Source organism: Paralichthys olivaceus, chromosome 2, assembly GCF_024713975.1.
Source record: "Paralichthys olivaceus isolate ysfri-2021 chromosome 2, ASM2471397v2, whole genome shotgun sequence".
Lineage (NCBI taxonomy): Eukaryota > Metazoa > Chordata > Actinopteri > Pleuronectiformes > Paralichthyidae > Paralichthys > Paralichthys olivaceus.
In genome coordinates this window covers 29,014,780-29,031,500 of record NC_091094.1, presented here as the reverse complement: position 1 = coordinate 29,031,500, position 16,721 = coordinate 29,014,780, and the positions used below count along the sequence as shown (strand labels likewise).

Sequence of the window (16,721 nt, the reverse complement as noted above, 5' to 3'; positions counted from 1 at the left end):
GATATGTAATCTTAATCTAGGTGCTCTAGTGTGTGTAGGCATAATGTAGGTCAATTTAAGTGAGGTCGCTTTTTTTCATGCGTAGTTTTTTCAGGTCATCCTGATACTTGATGAGTGGTTAGCCGTTGTGGTAATTGGAGTTAGGTTGCAGGCCTGGTTGTCGGCTAGATCTAAAGTTTTCAAACCTCCAGCACTGGCTGAACAAAAATCCATCCTGCCTACTATGCTCAACTCGAGCAACCCTCAAACACATCCTCACTGGTTGTAAAGTTAGTCTCTCACAAGGTAGGTATACATGAAGACAACAAAGAACTCAAATGCCTGGCAGCAACAATTGAAATAAAGAGAACTGCTACCAATGACCTGCCCTCCAATATATTTAGCGCAGTTCCAAGGACAGCTTTTATCTGAGAATGGCAACATTGACAGACAGGGCCTACTCCACTGACTAGAAGTGATCAGTTGGAGCAGCACAAAGACTGGAAAATGCTGGTGGACGTAGGGCAGCAACTTACAGTCCCATCACACATTGTCAGCAGCACCCTTAGACCAGACGTGGTACTCTGGTCCATCACCTCATGTCATCTAATTAACAGCACCCTGGCAATATGCAAATGCAAATGATGAGGCGAATGAGAGGGAGAGGCTACGGTATACAGACATGGCATTTGAGACAGAACAACATAACTGGAGGGCAATAGTTTGCCCCGTGGAGGTTGGCTGCAGGGGTTTTTATTGCAACATCCACCATAGATTTGTCTTAATCTTAGTGAACTTTTTTGTCAACCAAACAAAGTTTGCTCACAGATAAGCGCTGTGCCAGACCATAAAAGAAATATTAGGGACTGAACTCTGCAGCTATTGGCTCTGGATCAAGATGAAAGATCTCAAATGGGCCCCAAAGTATAGGGGACATACACCCAGGTCTGATCAGCCTGTAGGGGCCTGCCTTAGAAGAGGGTGTCTTGTGATTTAAAGGTCCACTGTGTAAGATTTAGGTGAAAGGGAACTATTGACTGCTCCACCTCTCGCCTGAATAATGCAGAGGATTTGTTGCCGCTGTGAACGCGTCTGTACAGAGAACCTGTGTTGTGTGCATGTGTGAAAAGCAAACTCTGGGTAAACTCTATAGCGAATTCTCTGAACTTTACCCTCATGTCATGTCTAAAAACAGCTTTAATATGAATGACGATTGAAAAGCGCACTTGAATATATTATAATATTGGCTATGTCAACGTAATTGTAACCAGACAACTGAAGCCCTCAAGTGGTAAACTCTTCCCATAAAAATGTTTGAAAAGGTTTGAAAAAGGCACAATAGCTGTAATATTTTACTATTTTAGTTTTATTATACAAATAAGCTTAAGTTAATTTGATGAGGGGAGAACAGTGAACCACATTATCGATAATGAGAACAAGTGGGAAAAGAGACAGCTGTTGTCTAAGATTATGCTTCACTCTATTTTTAATGAATTTCTAAAAAAAATCTCAAAAGTCACAACAGACTAAAGAAGAGCTCCAGGGTTTTAATGGAATGTCCTCGAGGAGAAACCCTCACTTCCAAATGAGGGTCAAGAGTTCTGATGACTTCTTATGTTATGTCCTTCTGTCTGGGAGGCCTGTGAATGTTCCTGACCACACATTTCACCATCCACTCAATGCCTTCATTTACTCCGTCCCTGCAAGAGAACAAGTCTTAAGTTAGTTATGTATTCTCCTGAACAGTTGCACAAAAAAGGACATTTTAGTGTGATGTAGTACATCAGTATGAGCAGAAAGACCAGTGATGGCAGTTCCAGCAGCAACATTTTCTATCTTTCTTTAGCTTCTACATCAGTCACCAAGGCAGCATGTCTTAAAGGACTATGAAACTGCATTACATGTGACAGTTTGTTACATATATAGCATGTCCATTACAGAATATTGACAGAATTGACCCTTATCACCAAAAGCTCTCTAGACATCTTTGGCAGTGTCCTCTATGTGTATGACTCCTCTCTCTCCATCCTGAGATATTTGTAAGTCTTACTTTTTTCCATCCTTTCTTCTGTCACGTTAGAAACTTCATCAACATTCAGACATTCTCCAGAGTTTTTACAAGGGGGCTGGTCGGAAAAACTCCGGAGCCTCTAACTTGGATATTTGCTTTCTCACATAAAGCCCCTGTGGATAATGTCAGGAGATTCTCCGGAGCTCAGTGAATGCCTGAAAGTTGCTCAAGTCTCCAGAAATTGAGTGACAGACTCAGTGTCACAGTCAGAGATAATACAACTTCTGTGTTGATGCTGGAAAATGACTTATTGATTCTTGTTCAAAGAACTGTAAAAAATCATTAAAGGTCCAGTGTGTAAGATTAAGGTGAAATGGAACTATTGGCAGGAATTTAATGTAGAATAATCCTTATGAAGTTTTCAATTGTTAATTTCATCTAAATTGTATGAATTGTAGTTTTCTTTACTCCAGAAGCCCTTTATATTTAAATACATTATATTTACATCAAGGGGACCCACTTTACGGAGGCCGCCATGTTTTTTACATTAGTCCAGACTGAACAAACTAAACACCTTTTGAGTTTTATGACAATTAAAGGCTTCCACAGGTTCTTTTTCATGTTTGGAGGGAGAGGGTGAGGTGAGGGGTGTTTAGCTGCAACATGCAATTTCAACACTAGATATCACAAAATTCTACAATTGTACCTTTAAGGCAATCAATAAGAATCATGGTTGGGCTGGCGTGATATCCTGGTAATGATGGTAATGTTAAAATGTGTGTAAATAATATACACATGATAATATTGTGTAAATCAATCAATCCAATAATATTGGGTAAATCAAAACTTTTGGCAGCAATAAGGCCTAGATCATACGCAGAATGGATAATGGCAATGGCATCATACTCTCGTCTCTTCCCATTTCAAGTAATGTACAGTGTATCATAGAGTAGCATCTTACCCTGTCAGGGCAGTACAAGGCTGGACTAAACAGTCTCTCTTTCCAATTTTCGGGGCACAGTCACTGAAGGCTGTTTTAATGTCCGGCACAGACAAACAGCTCTGAAAAAAGGAGAAACACAAGATGTGACTGAATGCTACAACTGCAAAGACACATCTGCCAACTTTTATTGTTGTTCTATGGGGCAATTTCGGGTTCAGCATCTTGCCCAAGGACACTTTGGCATGCAGATGGGAAGACTGGGAATTGAACTTCCGACCTTCTGGTTGGAGGACGACCGCTCTATATACCACTCCTCTTTCGACTTATTTAATTATTATAATTGTGTTTGATGGTAGATGTGTTTCAGGTTAAGTGGTTCAAATAGTTAACCACACCTGCCACCACGGAGCCTATAAGCCCATTGGTATGCCCTATAAATATGGGTGATTCTCTTTCAACCACAAAAAAAACAGACAAAGATCCCTATATGGATTGAAACGTTGTTCATTAAACTCTCTGTGGCAGGGAGTGGCCTAAGTGTGAAGGTTCTACTATGGATTGTTTTCATTATTGATAAATATATGCATATAATAGATTGAAATGATAAATCAAAGGTGATCACAAGCCTCAAGTTTACAGCTGCTGCAGAAGCTGCTTGAGTCAAACAAGTTCACAACTAGAGTTACTGCCTCATGGTTGTATACCTCCACCAACCAGTCAAGTTGAACTTAACATCAATGTCTGTTCAAACTAATATTCAATACAAACTCTAGCTATTTAGAGCACCTTTGGTAATTTGTTGATCTGTGATATATGGATACATAAATTAAATTGATTTGACTCTTCTGGCTCTGCTGTATTTCTATTATTATATAAGTTCATGAAGAAAAACAAACATTCAGGCCCGTTGATCAATCATAGAGGAAATCAAACATGATTTACCAATCAAGCCTTTTCTGATCCGAAACAAAGTTGTAGCCATGGGAGCAGAAAATATGGAAATATATATTAATGTTGCTGCGAAAATGCAACAAATTCTAAAAGATGGATCCATCACACATCTTGAACATGGCAGCACAGATCTATAGAATCACCACAGTTTCAATGTGGGCTCCTATGTTCGCCAACTGTTAAATATCGATCGGAAAGGTATATTTACAGAACATCCAAACATTATAAAGTATCATCACTTCTTCATTTTTGAAATTTGTGTGAAATTGTGTCAAAATTAGTGTATGAATTCTGGAATTAATGTGATTTGTGAGGTCACAGGGTCCCTGACTTTAAACACCAAATTCTAATCACTTCATCCTGGACTTTTATGAGAATAGGATGGACAAAAGGAGACAGATACAGACAACAAAACTGGCCACAGCTGAGGCATAATACTTTATAATGTGGATGAAGGGTAAAAACTTAATGAATCATTTAATTTTAAAATGACCCTCATCTTTAGCCTGGAGGTGGTCTTTATAAATTAAAAACATCATAGAGTACCGGAACATCCTGTTTGTTGGCCAGCACAAGGAGAGGAACACCTTCTAATGCCTCACTGTTGATCATTTTCTCTGTAGGAGACAAAAATTAAATTATTCACTCAACAATAAGCAAATAACATCTATCATCACATACTTTTCTCAGTTCCCTTATGTTGCAGATATTTGTTTCTCGAATAATATAGAGCAATTTATGTTATGTTACACTGAACTAAAACACTGGTCTGTTGAAGTTTTTAATGTTAAAGCAGATACAAACCATCAGTAGGATATCCAGGACATGATCATCGGAAGTTTGACTACTGTATAGCTGTTTCAGACACAGATACATATGCAGTTAAGTATACTGGAGGACAAACTCACCAAAGGCCTCCTTTGATTCTGTCAGGCGCTCTTCATCAGTTGAATCTATCACATAGATGACTCCATGTGACTCAGCATAGTACTACAAATACACATGAGAAAAATGCAGGATGTGAGAGCAGGGTCCTGTTCTTCAAGAACCAACAGCATCAGAGCCAACTGACAATGTTACACTCATACATTTTAGTATGAAGGAAGAGGTGAAGTACCTATATAAAACTAATGCAGTGACCATTCTAACCCTGTCTTTTTGGAATGGACTTTCTGCTTGGCCTGTGTTGATGCTCCGGAGCTAATACAGAATTATTCCTAAGTGAATTCTCCTGAAACAGTTCTGCAGTATACTGGCACTATTTTAGTGTGTGCTGGACACTGTGTGTAGAGCTTTTTATATACAGTCTACAGAATGAAGTAAAAACATGTTGTGGTCATCATACCTGGTTTATGTGCAGTGAAGATGATATAGTTAATGTTTTTCATAAAATACATAGGATTGTATGTGGCTTATATATAGAATTGAATAATTTACTGAACTGCTCTTTTTTCATACAATGTATGCCTACTACTTCAGAAGTTTGTTAAGTGATCAATACAATCTTCAGACTCAAGTTTACAACTTTTCAGAACAAAAGCTCTGTAATTCAGCTCAATTTGTGGTAAATGCTTGGTATTCATAGCTTTTCTTGTCTTTACAGTGCAGTTTTTGCCTTTCACAAACAATCATACAGTGCATCGATGCATCTTTCTCTATTAATATTTCATAATAATGGGGAAGACTGCAGTCAAACCGCCGACCCTTATGTGCTTTTACTTAAAAGACAAATTGCCAAACAGGAAGTTATTCTATGAATGTTGCTGTCACGACTTACACGTAGAACTGATCTTTATAAAAATCTGCTGAGTTCATATTTATGTTCCTGGATAAACAGAGCTTTGCTTCTTCTGCAATAACAAAGTTAATTAACACTGTTGCATCATAATCTGCGGGAGGAACTTCTCTGCTCTCTGTAGCAGTGAATGTGTAGGTGTCTCCACATCTCTGTCACTCTTCACACAAAAAGGATACATTTATTTTCTTATTAATCACTGGTGACGGGTCATGAATCCAGATTGTTCTAGTCACTATGACCCTGATGTCCTGGCCCTTCGCGTCTCGTGTGTGGCGGGGTCAACTGCATGCACGCAAAATGTATGACTTTTTTTCAATGTGTTTAAATACATGTGTCATAAACCAACCACTGCTTCTGCTCTGATCCTGATACAGCAGTGTAAATCGTTTTACAATGTTGGTTGATAGTGGAAAACCCTGCAGTCACACATTATTTTGCCACTCTTCTTAAATTAATTCGACAAACAGCCTCATTGAAATTATGTTCTTTCCTTATCGCTGTTTCACAGTAATTTTGTCTGTTTGTGTGTGGTGGTGTTTTAAAACAGACATCGCGGAAACTAGAGAGGAAGTGGCGTTCCACCAGTCAATCTGACTTTCACCTAGCCTGATAAATTACAAGAAAGCACTCAGAAATGCCAAAACCTCTTATTATACATTATCAATTGAAGAAAATAAGAACAACCCCAGGTTCCTCTTCAGCACTGTAGCCAGGCTGACAGAGAGTCACACCTCTACTGACCCATCTATCCCTCTAACCCTAAGAAGCAATGATTTCATGAGCGTCTTTACAAATAAAAGTATAACCATCAGGGATAAAATCCACCATCTCCTCCCAATGAATAGCACCAGATACATTGTCTGGTCCTGAAAACCATAGAACTACCTGTAGCACCAGATTTATATATGAACCCTTTTTCTTCTATTGATCTTCCTGAACTGACCTTGTTAGATTAGATATAACTTTATCGATCCCTTTGGGAAGACTCCCTCAGGGAAATTAAAATAACTGCAGCATTACAGGAAATGAAAACAAATAATGAAAAGAAACAAGTAGAAAAAAAGACAGTAGCAGCACACAGGTTAAAAAAAAAAGTCAACAATTGTCAAGTTGTGTTGAGACTATTGCTAGAGAATATTTCACAGTGCACAGTGTCCAGTGTGTTATGGGTAGTGGCTAGTGGCCACTGCTTCTTCCCATCCTCTGTCCTCCTGTTACCCCTCCTGCCCCCCGAGTGAGGAGTTGTACAGTCTGATGGCATGGGGAACAAAGGAGTTTTTCAGTCTTTATTAGTTTCATCATCCAAACCAACAAATTGTCTATTAGACTCGGTCCCAACTAGACCTTTTTAGGAAGTTTTCCCCTTAATTGACAGTTCCATATTAAATCTGATTATTATGTTTTTATTAACCAGTAGCTGTAATCAAACCTCTACTTTAAAAGCCCACTCTTGATCCAGAGGTTTTAGCTAATTACAGACCCATATCAAACCATCTCTTCATTTCCAAAATCCTAGAAAAAGCTGTTGCTAACCAGCTGTGTGATTACTTAGATAGTAATGGTTTGTTGGAAAAATTTCAGTCAGGATTTAGAATCCATCACAGCACAGAAAAAGCACTATTGAAAGTCACTAATGACCTTTTCATGGCATCAGATCATGGACTTGTCTCTGTATTCGTCCTGTTGGATCTTAGTGCAGCATTTCACACTATAGATCATAAGATTCTGTTATAGAGACTTGAACAACATGTAGGGATTGAAGGAACGGCACTAGACTGGTTTAAATCATATTTACCAGATAGATTTCAATTTGTTAATGTCAATAATGACCCCTCCATGCACATGCAAGTTAGTCATGGAGTTCCACAAGGTTCTGTCCTTGAACCGATATTCTTCACCTTATATATGCTCCCCTTAGGCAACATCATGAGAAAGCACCACGTACACTTCCATTGTTACGCACATGACACCCAGCTGTACATCTCTATGAAGCCTGATGAATATTATCACTTAGTTCAACTTCAGGAATGTCTCAAGAACATCAAGGCCTGGATGACCCAAAACTTCTTACTTTTAAATTCAGACAAAAATGAGGTTGTTGTAATTGGCCCTAAACATCTCAGAGAATCACTGTCTGACCAGATAGTCACCTTGGATCAGGTGAGTCCTGAACCATCCCTTAGTTATGCTGCTATAGGTCTGGACTGCTGGGGGAACTCCCATCATCCACTGAGCACTTCTCCACGCCCTCCCACATTCATTTATTTTAATACATGTCAGTAACTACGTTTCTTTCTTTCTCCCATAGTCCTTCTCTCTCTTTCTCTCATTGCAGGTATCTCTGACTCCAGAACTACAGGAGAACAACTATTATTATTATTAACAACAATACTTATTAGTAATTAATTATTATATGAATTTTTGCTGTTATCAATAATAATCAACTTCTTTACACTGTTATTGTTTACATTTAAACTAGTCAGAGCTGATACCTGATGGTGTTCCCAGTCTCTCTCGCCTCTCTCTCCCCCACCCCAACATCTCTCTCTCTTCTCTCCCCTCTTTTCCACCCATCTCCCATCTCCATTTTTCTCTGCTCATCCCAATCGGTCAAGGCAGATGACCGCTCACACTGAGCCTGGTTCTTCTAGAGGTTTCTCCCTGTTAATAAGGGAGTTTTTCCACAGTCACCAAAGTGCTGCTCATTGTAGGAACTGTTGGGTTTCACTATATTAAAAAAGATACGATTTTAAGGTATTGACCTTCTATGTCAAGTGCCTTGACATAATGTATATTATGATTTGGTGCTATACAAATACAATTGATTTGAATTAGGAGCGGGGCTGGCCCAGGGCCTGTATGTGAGTGAGTGTAAACTACCCTCAGACTCAAAGTGGGAGATGAGAGAAGCGACATGATGCACCAGCTTAATGTTTGGCACACTGGTACAACCAAGGAACCATTTTAGCCATACTTCAAAGAATTTGTTCACATTTGCGACCAAAAAATTATAAACCTGGTATATGGGCTTCACCCATACCGATGGTTCAATAGAAAAAAAGAACAATCTCCAGACGAGCACTATAGCTATGTATCAGAAGTAATTTCCATCCATACAAACACACTGGAAGAACCATATCATGTGACCATACACAGTTTCATGAGCATCGTTGGTGTCGACTCTTCAGTTGGTTGTTAGTTACAGATAAGGTGAAATGTAAGAGCAGGGATTCCTTAAGGTGGAGTTGTTACATGGCTGGCAGTCAAGTCATGACTGTGACTGAGGGGTAGAGCTGTCGTCCTCCAACCAGAAGGTCGGCAGTTCAATCCCCAGTGTTCCCCATCCTCTGAAGCGAGCTCCAGGGTCAGGGCAGAAGCACATTTGGCCTGGGCCTTTTCTCTGAGTGTCCTAACTCCCTGCTGACCTGTGCTCACTTTACACTTTAGCAAATAAAATCAAGACTAATCAGAAGTTCTTAGGACCTGTTCAGTACTTGATGTTTACTTTGTTTGATTCGCCCTATGTTGATGCATGCAGTTAAAAACATAGATAACATTATAATGCCATCAGTTTGATCTATCTAAAACATGTGGTAACACTTTATATTAGGGAACACATATCAACCATTAACTAGTTGCTTAGCATGGATATTAGAGGCATATTGGCCCTTAATTAGTCATTATAAAGCACTTATTAATGCCTTATTCTTAATTACCTTATTCTGCAACTACTCCATTGATCAACAGTTTTCCCTTAATGACCTCCTAATTACTGCTTATTGATGGTAAGTAAGGAAGTTGTTGTACATGATTACAATCAAGTGCTTGGATATGTTCACTTTGTGTGTTCCCTAATATAAAGTGTTACCAAACATGGTACAGAAAATCAAAAAAGATTAAGTGTCAGTCTGTGCTACTGAAGAATCCCTCACAGGATATTGTTGGTGTTTAATTTTTAACTCACCTTGTCCCACAAAGACTGTAGCTCATCCTGACCTCCCAGATCCCAGAACATAAGACGAGCCTTGCCCATGTCAATTGTACCAACTAGGAAGGACAGTGAGACATCAAAGTGAAAATAAAGCACAAATTATAAACTATAAGATAAGCAGCATCAGGTGATGACAGTATTAGAGTATATAAAGTGTATAAACAGTCTTTCAGAAAGGAGACATAATATTTTTCCAAAGTCATGATTACTATTGTAAATGATTAATTACTGTAATCTTCAGGAGTTGTACATGACAACTCATACATAAGTACACTTGTAGAAGTGTACATGTAGACATGTACAATTCCTGAAGATACCATGAACCAGATGACTGAGAATCTTCAGATATATTACTGTAATCAGTGCAGATTGAAACAGTCACTAAAAAACTGACATGGAACACTGCTACTCTGATTCTAGGAGAGTGGGGCAAACTGTTAATTTTGACCATCTAATCGAACAGTGATGCACCGAGGGTGGTCATAAGGATATCATTCTTCATTAAAACATTCACTTACTATTAAGTCCAACTGTAGTTGTGATCTTTGATAGATTCATTCCCTTGTAGTTCTTACTGAACTTTGTTTTGGTTTGTTCCAGAAAGGTCTGCAGAAAGAGACAAGTTAGTCAGACAGAGCATGTTGTTTAATATGTTACATATAATTGTACAAGCTAAGATATTAAAACAGGTTATTAGATCACATCATATATGCTGTAGCTCCACACTGAAAATCAACCAAATTGTAACAGTGCTTTATATTCCAATATTCTGAGTGGTGCTACATTAGAAGTGCTGATTTACATGAACACATTTTGCAGCAGTAAAGTAATCAGGGTAGCACATAGACATCAGAAATACAATTACCATTGGTATGAGAGCCCCACCACATAGAACTAACACAATCAAACACATGGTCAGTCTCAGTGTGGATTAACAAGTTTACATTGTGGTGTCTTAATATCCTGATCAATCATAAATAACAACCTCTGGCAGAAACTCAGCAGCTAATTAAAAGTATTACTTATCTAATATTTCCAGTATTTAATGATTTAAATCACCCTGCTGCTACTGAAAAAATCCCTTTATTATAGCTTATGGCTCTAACAGCAATTGGGAACTTCTGCATGTTATTTCTTAATTGATCATGTAATCGGAGGAGGTCTCAATGAAATAAAAATGGTTTGAAGTGAAGATGGACTGGGGGGGGTTTGGATCCCCAAGGAGGAGAACTTCAAAACCATAGAACAGTTAAGAACCATCTGACTGTTCATCTTGGAAGGCAAGATATTTTTCAGCATCTTGTCCCAGCTGCTAATTAAAGTTCCTCCTAATGAATGATTACATCAATATGCCAAAGGTGGGGCAAGGGCAATCATGCAGCTTCTGAGAGAGGCAAAGGAAGGCAGGGGCAACCTGGTGGTCCTGTGATTGGACCTTGCCAATGCTTATGGGACCATACACCACAAGCTAATTGGAAGGCTGTGGAAGACACCATGTTCCCAGCAATATTAACAACCTCACCCTGGCTTACTACAACTATTCCCAGATGAAAGTTAGCTCCGGGTCTTTAACGTCAGATTGGCACAGGGTTAATAGGGGAATCATACCTGGCTGCATCGTCTCAGTCATCTATTTGACCCACGTTATCAACATAATGGTCAAGTCAACTAAGGTACAGTGCAGAGGAGCGGCGTACATCAGCCACAGTCGTCAGTCAACATCACTCCCTGGCAGCAGGTGGCTCTTAGAATATTGTGTTGGAACATGAATCCGTAACGTTCTGGCTGTGCACGCTACGTCTCGTGTTGGGTTCAGCAGATGAACTGTATGCGCACAAAATGCTGGACTTGATTTCGATGTGTTTAAATAAGTGTCTCATAAACTCTAGAGCAAATCAAACACACACAAAGTTAAGTTCAGTAGTCTACTGTACATGTCCTTATAACTTCTGATTAGTGTTGGTGTTTATTGTTAATGTGTAAAGTCAGTGCAGGTCAGTGGGGGAGTGAGGAGGGTTGGGAGCTGGTTGTGTACATTACTCTTATTGGAAGGAGGCTTTGCTTGTGTTTTAATGATCTAACTTATTTGTTATTCCAACTTTACAGCAGTGTTTCGAGGCAGCCACAGCGCATATAATGGGGATTTACCTCCAACCAAAACCTGCATGAAGTCCATGCAAGGCCACTTCTAAACTCTTTGGATTTTACACAACATATTGCCAGGCCTACTCATAACCATGGCCACACACTAGAGTTAGTGATATTTAAAGGTGTGGCTATATTTGTGAATAAGACCTGTGATACTAACCTGTCAGATCACTATTGTTTGTTTTTTGTTGTGATCATAGATGGCACAAGGCAAAATGGTATAGAATATATCATTAAGAAACGCCATCTATGTTCATCCTCAGCTGCCGAGTTCTGTACTCAAATGCAAAATCAAGCTCTGCCCAGGGATTTTAAATCTATACATGAAAAACTGAATCATTTTAACTCTAAATTCAGATCAGCTCTTGACAGTGTGGCATGTGAGAAATCAAATAAGAAATTACAGACTAAACTAATGCCATGGAAAAATACTTCTGCTAAAGAGGGAATGCCATAGAGCTGAGAGACTGTGGAGGAAAAGCAAATTGACAACCCACAGAGACTGTCACAAGATCCCTCCTCACCTACAACAAAGCTGTGCACTGTGAGAGACAGGTATATTTCTGTAAAGTAATATTTTTTTATATCCGTCGCAGTGCTCAGAATACACGTCTTACCTCACAATCAAAATGTGAATAGCTTGCTGAATTTTCTGAAAAGAAGATAATAAATATCAATGCCACTGCAGCCAACCTTTACAGGGCAAACTATCGCTTTGGAGCCTCGTTGCTCTGCCTCAAATGCCATATCTGCGTACCACAGCCTTTTCTTCTCATAGGCGTTATCAACATTATCTTCCCAGGGTACTGTCAATTCTATGAAATAGACGAACTCAGAGAGGTTCCTGGTGTTGGACCAGGTTCTGGTCATAGGGTGGTAGTGACAATATGTGACGGGACTGTAAGCCACTGGCCCATGTTCACCAACAGCTTTCTCCAACTAGAATAGAATTCAAGATCCAGCTCCTCACATATAAAGCCATTAACAATCAAGCCCCTTCATACATCAAAGACCTGATAACACTGCACTATCCAAATAGATCACTTTGTTCACCAAACACAGGCTCTCTTGTGGTTCCAAGAGTCTGTAGGAGTAGAACAGGAGGTAGAGCATTCAGCTACCAGGCTCCTCTCCTGTGGAACCCACTCTGGGTTTGGGAGGCAGACAGCATCTCAGCATTTAAAGTTAAACTTAAAATGTTCCTTTTTGATAAAGCCAATAGTTAGTTCTGGATCAGGTGAGTCCTTAACCATCCCTTAGTTATGCTGCTATAGGTCTAGACTGCTGGGGGAACTCCCATCATGCACTGAGCACATTGCGCCTACGTGTCACGTTGATTATGTTCAGCTAACTTCTTCATCTGAGGAGAATCTCCTTTATAAAAATACTCATCAGAGTAGGTAAAAGGATTTTGTTTGTCTCTGAAGACCTTGTCCTCTTCAGAGACTCTAACAATCCACACCCAGCTCCACAGGATCATTTCTTTTTCTTTTTTATTGCTCCACAGGATCCTCTAAAAACGGTCATGTTTCAAAGGAATTGATTGGTCAGTGGGCAGAGCTTTTATACTGCTTGATCTCTTGTCTCTAACTTTAACTGCTCTAAAGCAGGTAAGCTGTTCATCATGAGTTACCATTAGTGATGGGTCGTACCGTGCCGATGCTTCGGCACGTGTCGAGAAATCCCGGAAGTGTTTAGTGAAGTGCGTATCGACACTTGTGTCATGCAGGGCGAGTGACGTCACTGATGACGTTCGAAGCCTCGCTGGTTCAGGAAGTGGTTTGAGCATTGGCGTGATTTATGAACACATACAGTATATACCACAATGGATCCGCTCATTCTTTGTGGGTTAGTGTGGGCGATTTGTTGGTTTGTGTGTGAAATAGAGGTGCATTTTGTTCTATTGCTTATTTGGATGGAGCCTGTGAGAAAGAGGAAGTTTTCTCCTGTGTGGGAAAATTTTGATCTCTCCCAATAAGGTAAGTACACTTTTTGTAACATTATTATTATTTTTTAATATTTATTATGCAATGTACTACATTATCTCACTGTCTTTTCTCATAATCCAAGGTGAAGTGTTTGTTGTGTGCAAAAGAACTGGGGTACAACAACACCACCTCATCCATGTTCTGGCATTTTCGTGCTTTGCATGAAAATAATGGGGGGAATGTGGCTGGGTTGCAGATGCTACGGTTGAAGTCCAGAGGTACTTGGCTGAACCCAACATTCCAAGAACAGAGGACCCCCTTCAGTATTGGGAGGGGCAATGGATTATTTACCAGAACCCCTACCTCATCTGTATCATGTGAAAGGGTGTTCTCTAAAGCAGGAGAAATTGTAACCAAAAGAAGGAATCGTCTGAAACCAAGCACAGTTGAACAGATCTTGTTTTTGAATAAAAATTAATAAACCCCTTAAGTTGCACAAGAACTTTCACTGCCCTCTTCATGTTCACAAGCACTTTCACTGCCCCTTACCTTGTTAAAACACTGAAACAAACAGAATAGAAATGTATTTATCTGAGGGAATACATGAACAATACATGAAATGCATGTATTAAGATCAATTGATTTCTTTTACTGAATAGTCATTCCTGTGGCTCCACTGTTAAAACATATCTGGCTGTTTAACAGTCTTTGACCAGCAGGGGGGTTTGGGTGCACATGAAGCCTCTGGAAATGAACCTTCTTGTGAACCATTTGGCTGGAAGGCTTAAGGGCTTCAGGGCTTCAAGAAGCGTCATCTCACAATCACTAGTTACCATGGTAATTTAAGAAGTGAACAAGCTTTGTAGGATCGAGCCGTGGAGTTATTAGAATGGCACAAGATTACATAACTCCATCACAGGCAAAGTATCTTACACACCTTTGTCTCACTTTTATAAAAAAAAAAAAAAATAAATGGGAAAGAAAGAAGTCTGATAATATGCACCATACTGTAAACACAGGAAAAATAACATTTAAAAAAATCTGATTTTTCACATCAACACTAAGACATAATTTCCTTAAAAATCAACTAAAATGTTGACTAATGGCCTATATCACAATGTTAAGGAGCATGAGTTTAAGATCTTGCCCAGTCATACAGATCTGCAATGACATTCAAGGGGTTGTTCCCTTGGCTATACCCTGTCCGTCCACCAAATAGGGGCCATTAGGCCTTGATGTCCCAGGATACAGCCCTAAATGTTTTATTGAAAGCCTTCTGTATAAAACAATAATATACACTGCATGTATGTTTGTATGCAGATATAACAATAATTAAAGCAGCAATCAACATTTAAGGGGGGGTGTAGATACTGTGCCTCTTCTGCAAAGCAACAAAATTCTGAACATTTATGATCTTTTGGATTCTGCATTTCATTGTGAAAAAGATCATGCACATGTAGGAGGTGCACATCGAGTATACATTCAAAATATGAATGCTTTGTAAATGGAAAACAAGAGGCTGTGTATCATTTTTACAAGAGTAAAAAAACTGAAAGGGCAGGAAACTACAGTAGCTATGGTTGTCTTTTTACTGCAGACTTTTGGAGGGGTGACGAAACCTGGTAAAAAGCAGATCTCAGGTTAAGATTCTATTACAAGACTTGATAAGATGTACCATTGTTTTCTCTTAGTTATGAGACTAGAATTGGTTTGCAAATTACTGATTCATCAATGTGACGTCTCCAATTTTTATTTCATGTTGTGAAAGCCTACACCTCACCAGACCTTTCATAGAGCATTGTCTCACATACTATATTCATTTTCGTCTGAATTATCAGATGAAAATGAAAGGTCTCTGGACTGAACTACACACAAACAACTCCCCAGCGCCACTAAGCTCAGTGAAACTGGGATCCTTACTTTTAGTGTAATCATGCTGACAAACATAGTCAGTGGAACATAAGATAGCCTCCTAATTTAATTCGGGTTTTAATGCAACTCACAGTTTTCCCGGCGTTGTCCAGTCCCAGAATCAAAACGCAGTATTCGTCCTTTTGGAACATGTACTTATACAAACCAGATAATAAAGTATACATCTTGAAAACATGTAAACAAACGAGTACTGAATCCTGCCAATGTTAGCTTGTTACTTAGCCTAATGTGCATATCAGGGCCAGCACAGCGAGTGCGCCCTCTGCAGCTTCATTACAAGGCAGCTACACAAACATGATAAAACAGAGAGATACGCACATACAGGGCTGCGCTCAAACAAATAAAGTAAATTACAGACGATTTAATCTCACATACACAGACACACAGCACTAACAATACGCGTAACATAACCCGGAAGTAGACCCGCTAAAACTTCTTCTTCTTCAAACAACTTCTCGGTGCATTACCGCCACCGTCTGGAAAGGAGGATGTCAAAACGTCTCCCTCTTTCTCATGTTTTTCATGATGTTTGGCAATCAACGTTATGGTGCATTACCGCCACTAACTGATATGGGATGTCGATCGGGAACCTAAATAGATTCCCTCATTCTAAATATTTTAAAATAAAATATCAAATAACCTTATTGTAAGTGTATTCAAACAAACTACAAAATACTAAAGCCATGCCATATAACAAAATAAACTACTGCATTTTTGTATTTTAAAAATACTAAAAAATACATTTTCAAGGGAGCACATAATCACATTGCAAACCACTGTGAAATCACATTGCAAACCACACGTACAGCTAACGAGGCATATGAGCCCCAAATCTGACATGCAAATAGTACAGTTCAAACAGTCTGACCTACCTGTTTGGTGATGAAGGGCCTACCTCGCACCAGCAACACTGAGGATAATGACAAGCAAGTCATTCCTAAGCAGACAACTGATAGCACCTTTATCCATAGAAACTACTTTCATAGTTGTATTTGATAAACAATTCTCACTAAAGACAAAACAGCCCCCATTAATTTATA

The 16,721-nt window shown here is 39.2% G+C and overlaps 1 protein-coding gene across 1 annotated transcript; it reads right to left on the bottom strand.

The window, feature by feature from the left end:
* Nucleotides 1-1,327: 1,327 nt before the first annotated feature.
* Nucleotides 1,328-16,141, bottom strand: arfrp1 (ADP-ribosylation factor related protein 1). Its single transcript, XM_020105771.2, has 7 exons — nt 15,753-16,141; nt 10,192-10,279; nt 9,647-9,729; nt 4,793-4,874; nt 4,431-4,501; nt 2,952-3,052; nt 1,328-1,679 (listed from the first exon to the last, which is right to left on the bottom strand). Exons 1-7 carry the CDS (start codon nt 15,843-15,845, stop codon nt 1,592-1,594), a joined length of 606 nt encoding a protein of 201 aa, XP_019961330.1. The 5' UTR covers nt 15,846-16,141; the 3' UTR covers nt 1,328-1,591.
* Nucleotides 16,142-16,721: the final 580 nt, after the last annotated feature.

Bases quoted from the DNA above. Each gene is read 5' to 3' on its own strand.
- arfrp1 (XM_020105771.2), bottom strand. From the start codon at position 15,845: ATGTATACTTTATTATCTGGTTTGTATAAGTACATGTTCCAAAAGGAC. The intron at 10,280-15,752 runs GTGAGTTGCATT...CTCTTTCTGCAG, and splicing joins TGGACAACGCCGGGAAAACT to ACCTTTCTGGAACAAACCAA. The intron at 4,875-9,646 runs GTGAGTTAAAAA...GTGTATTTGTAG, and splicing joins TACAGTCTTTGTGGGACAAG to TACTATGCTGAGTCACATGG.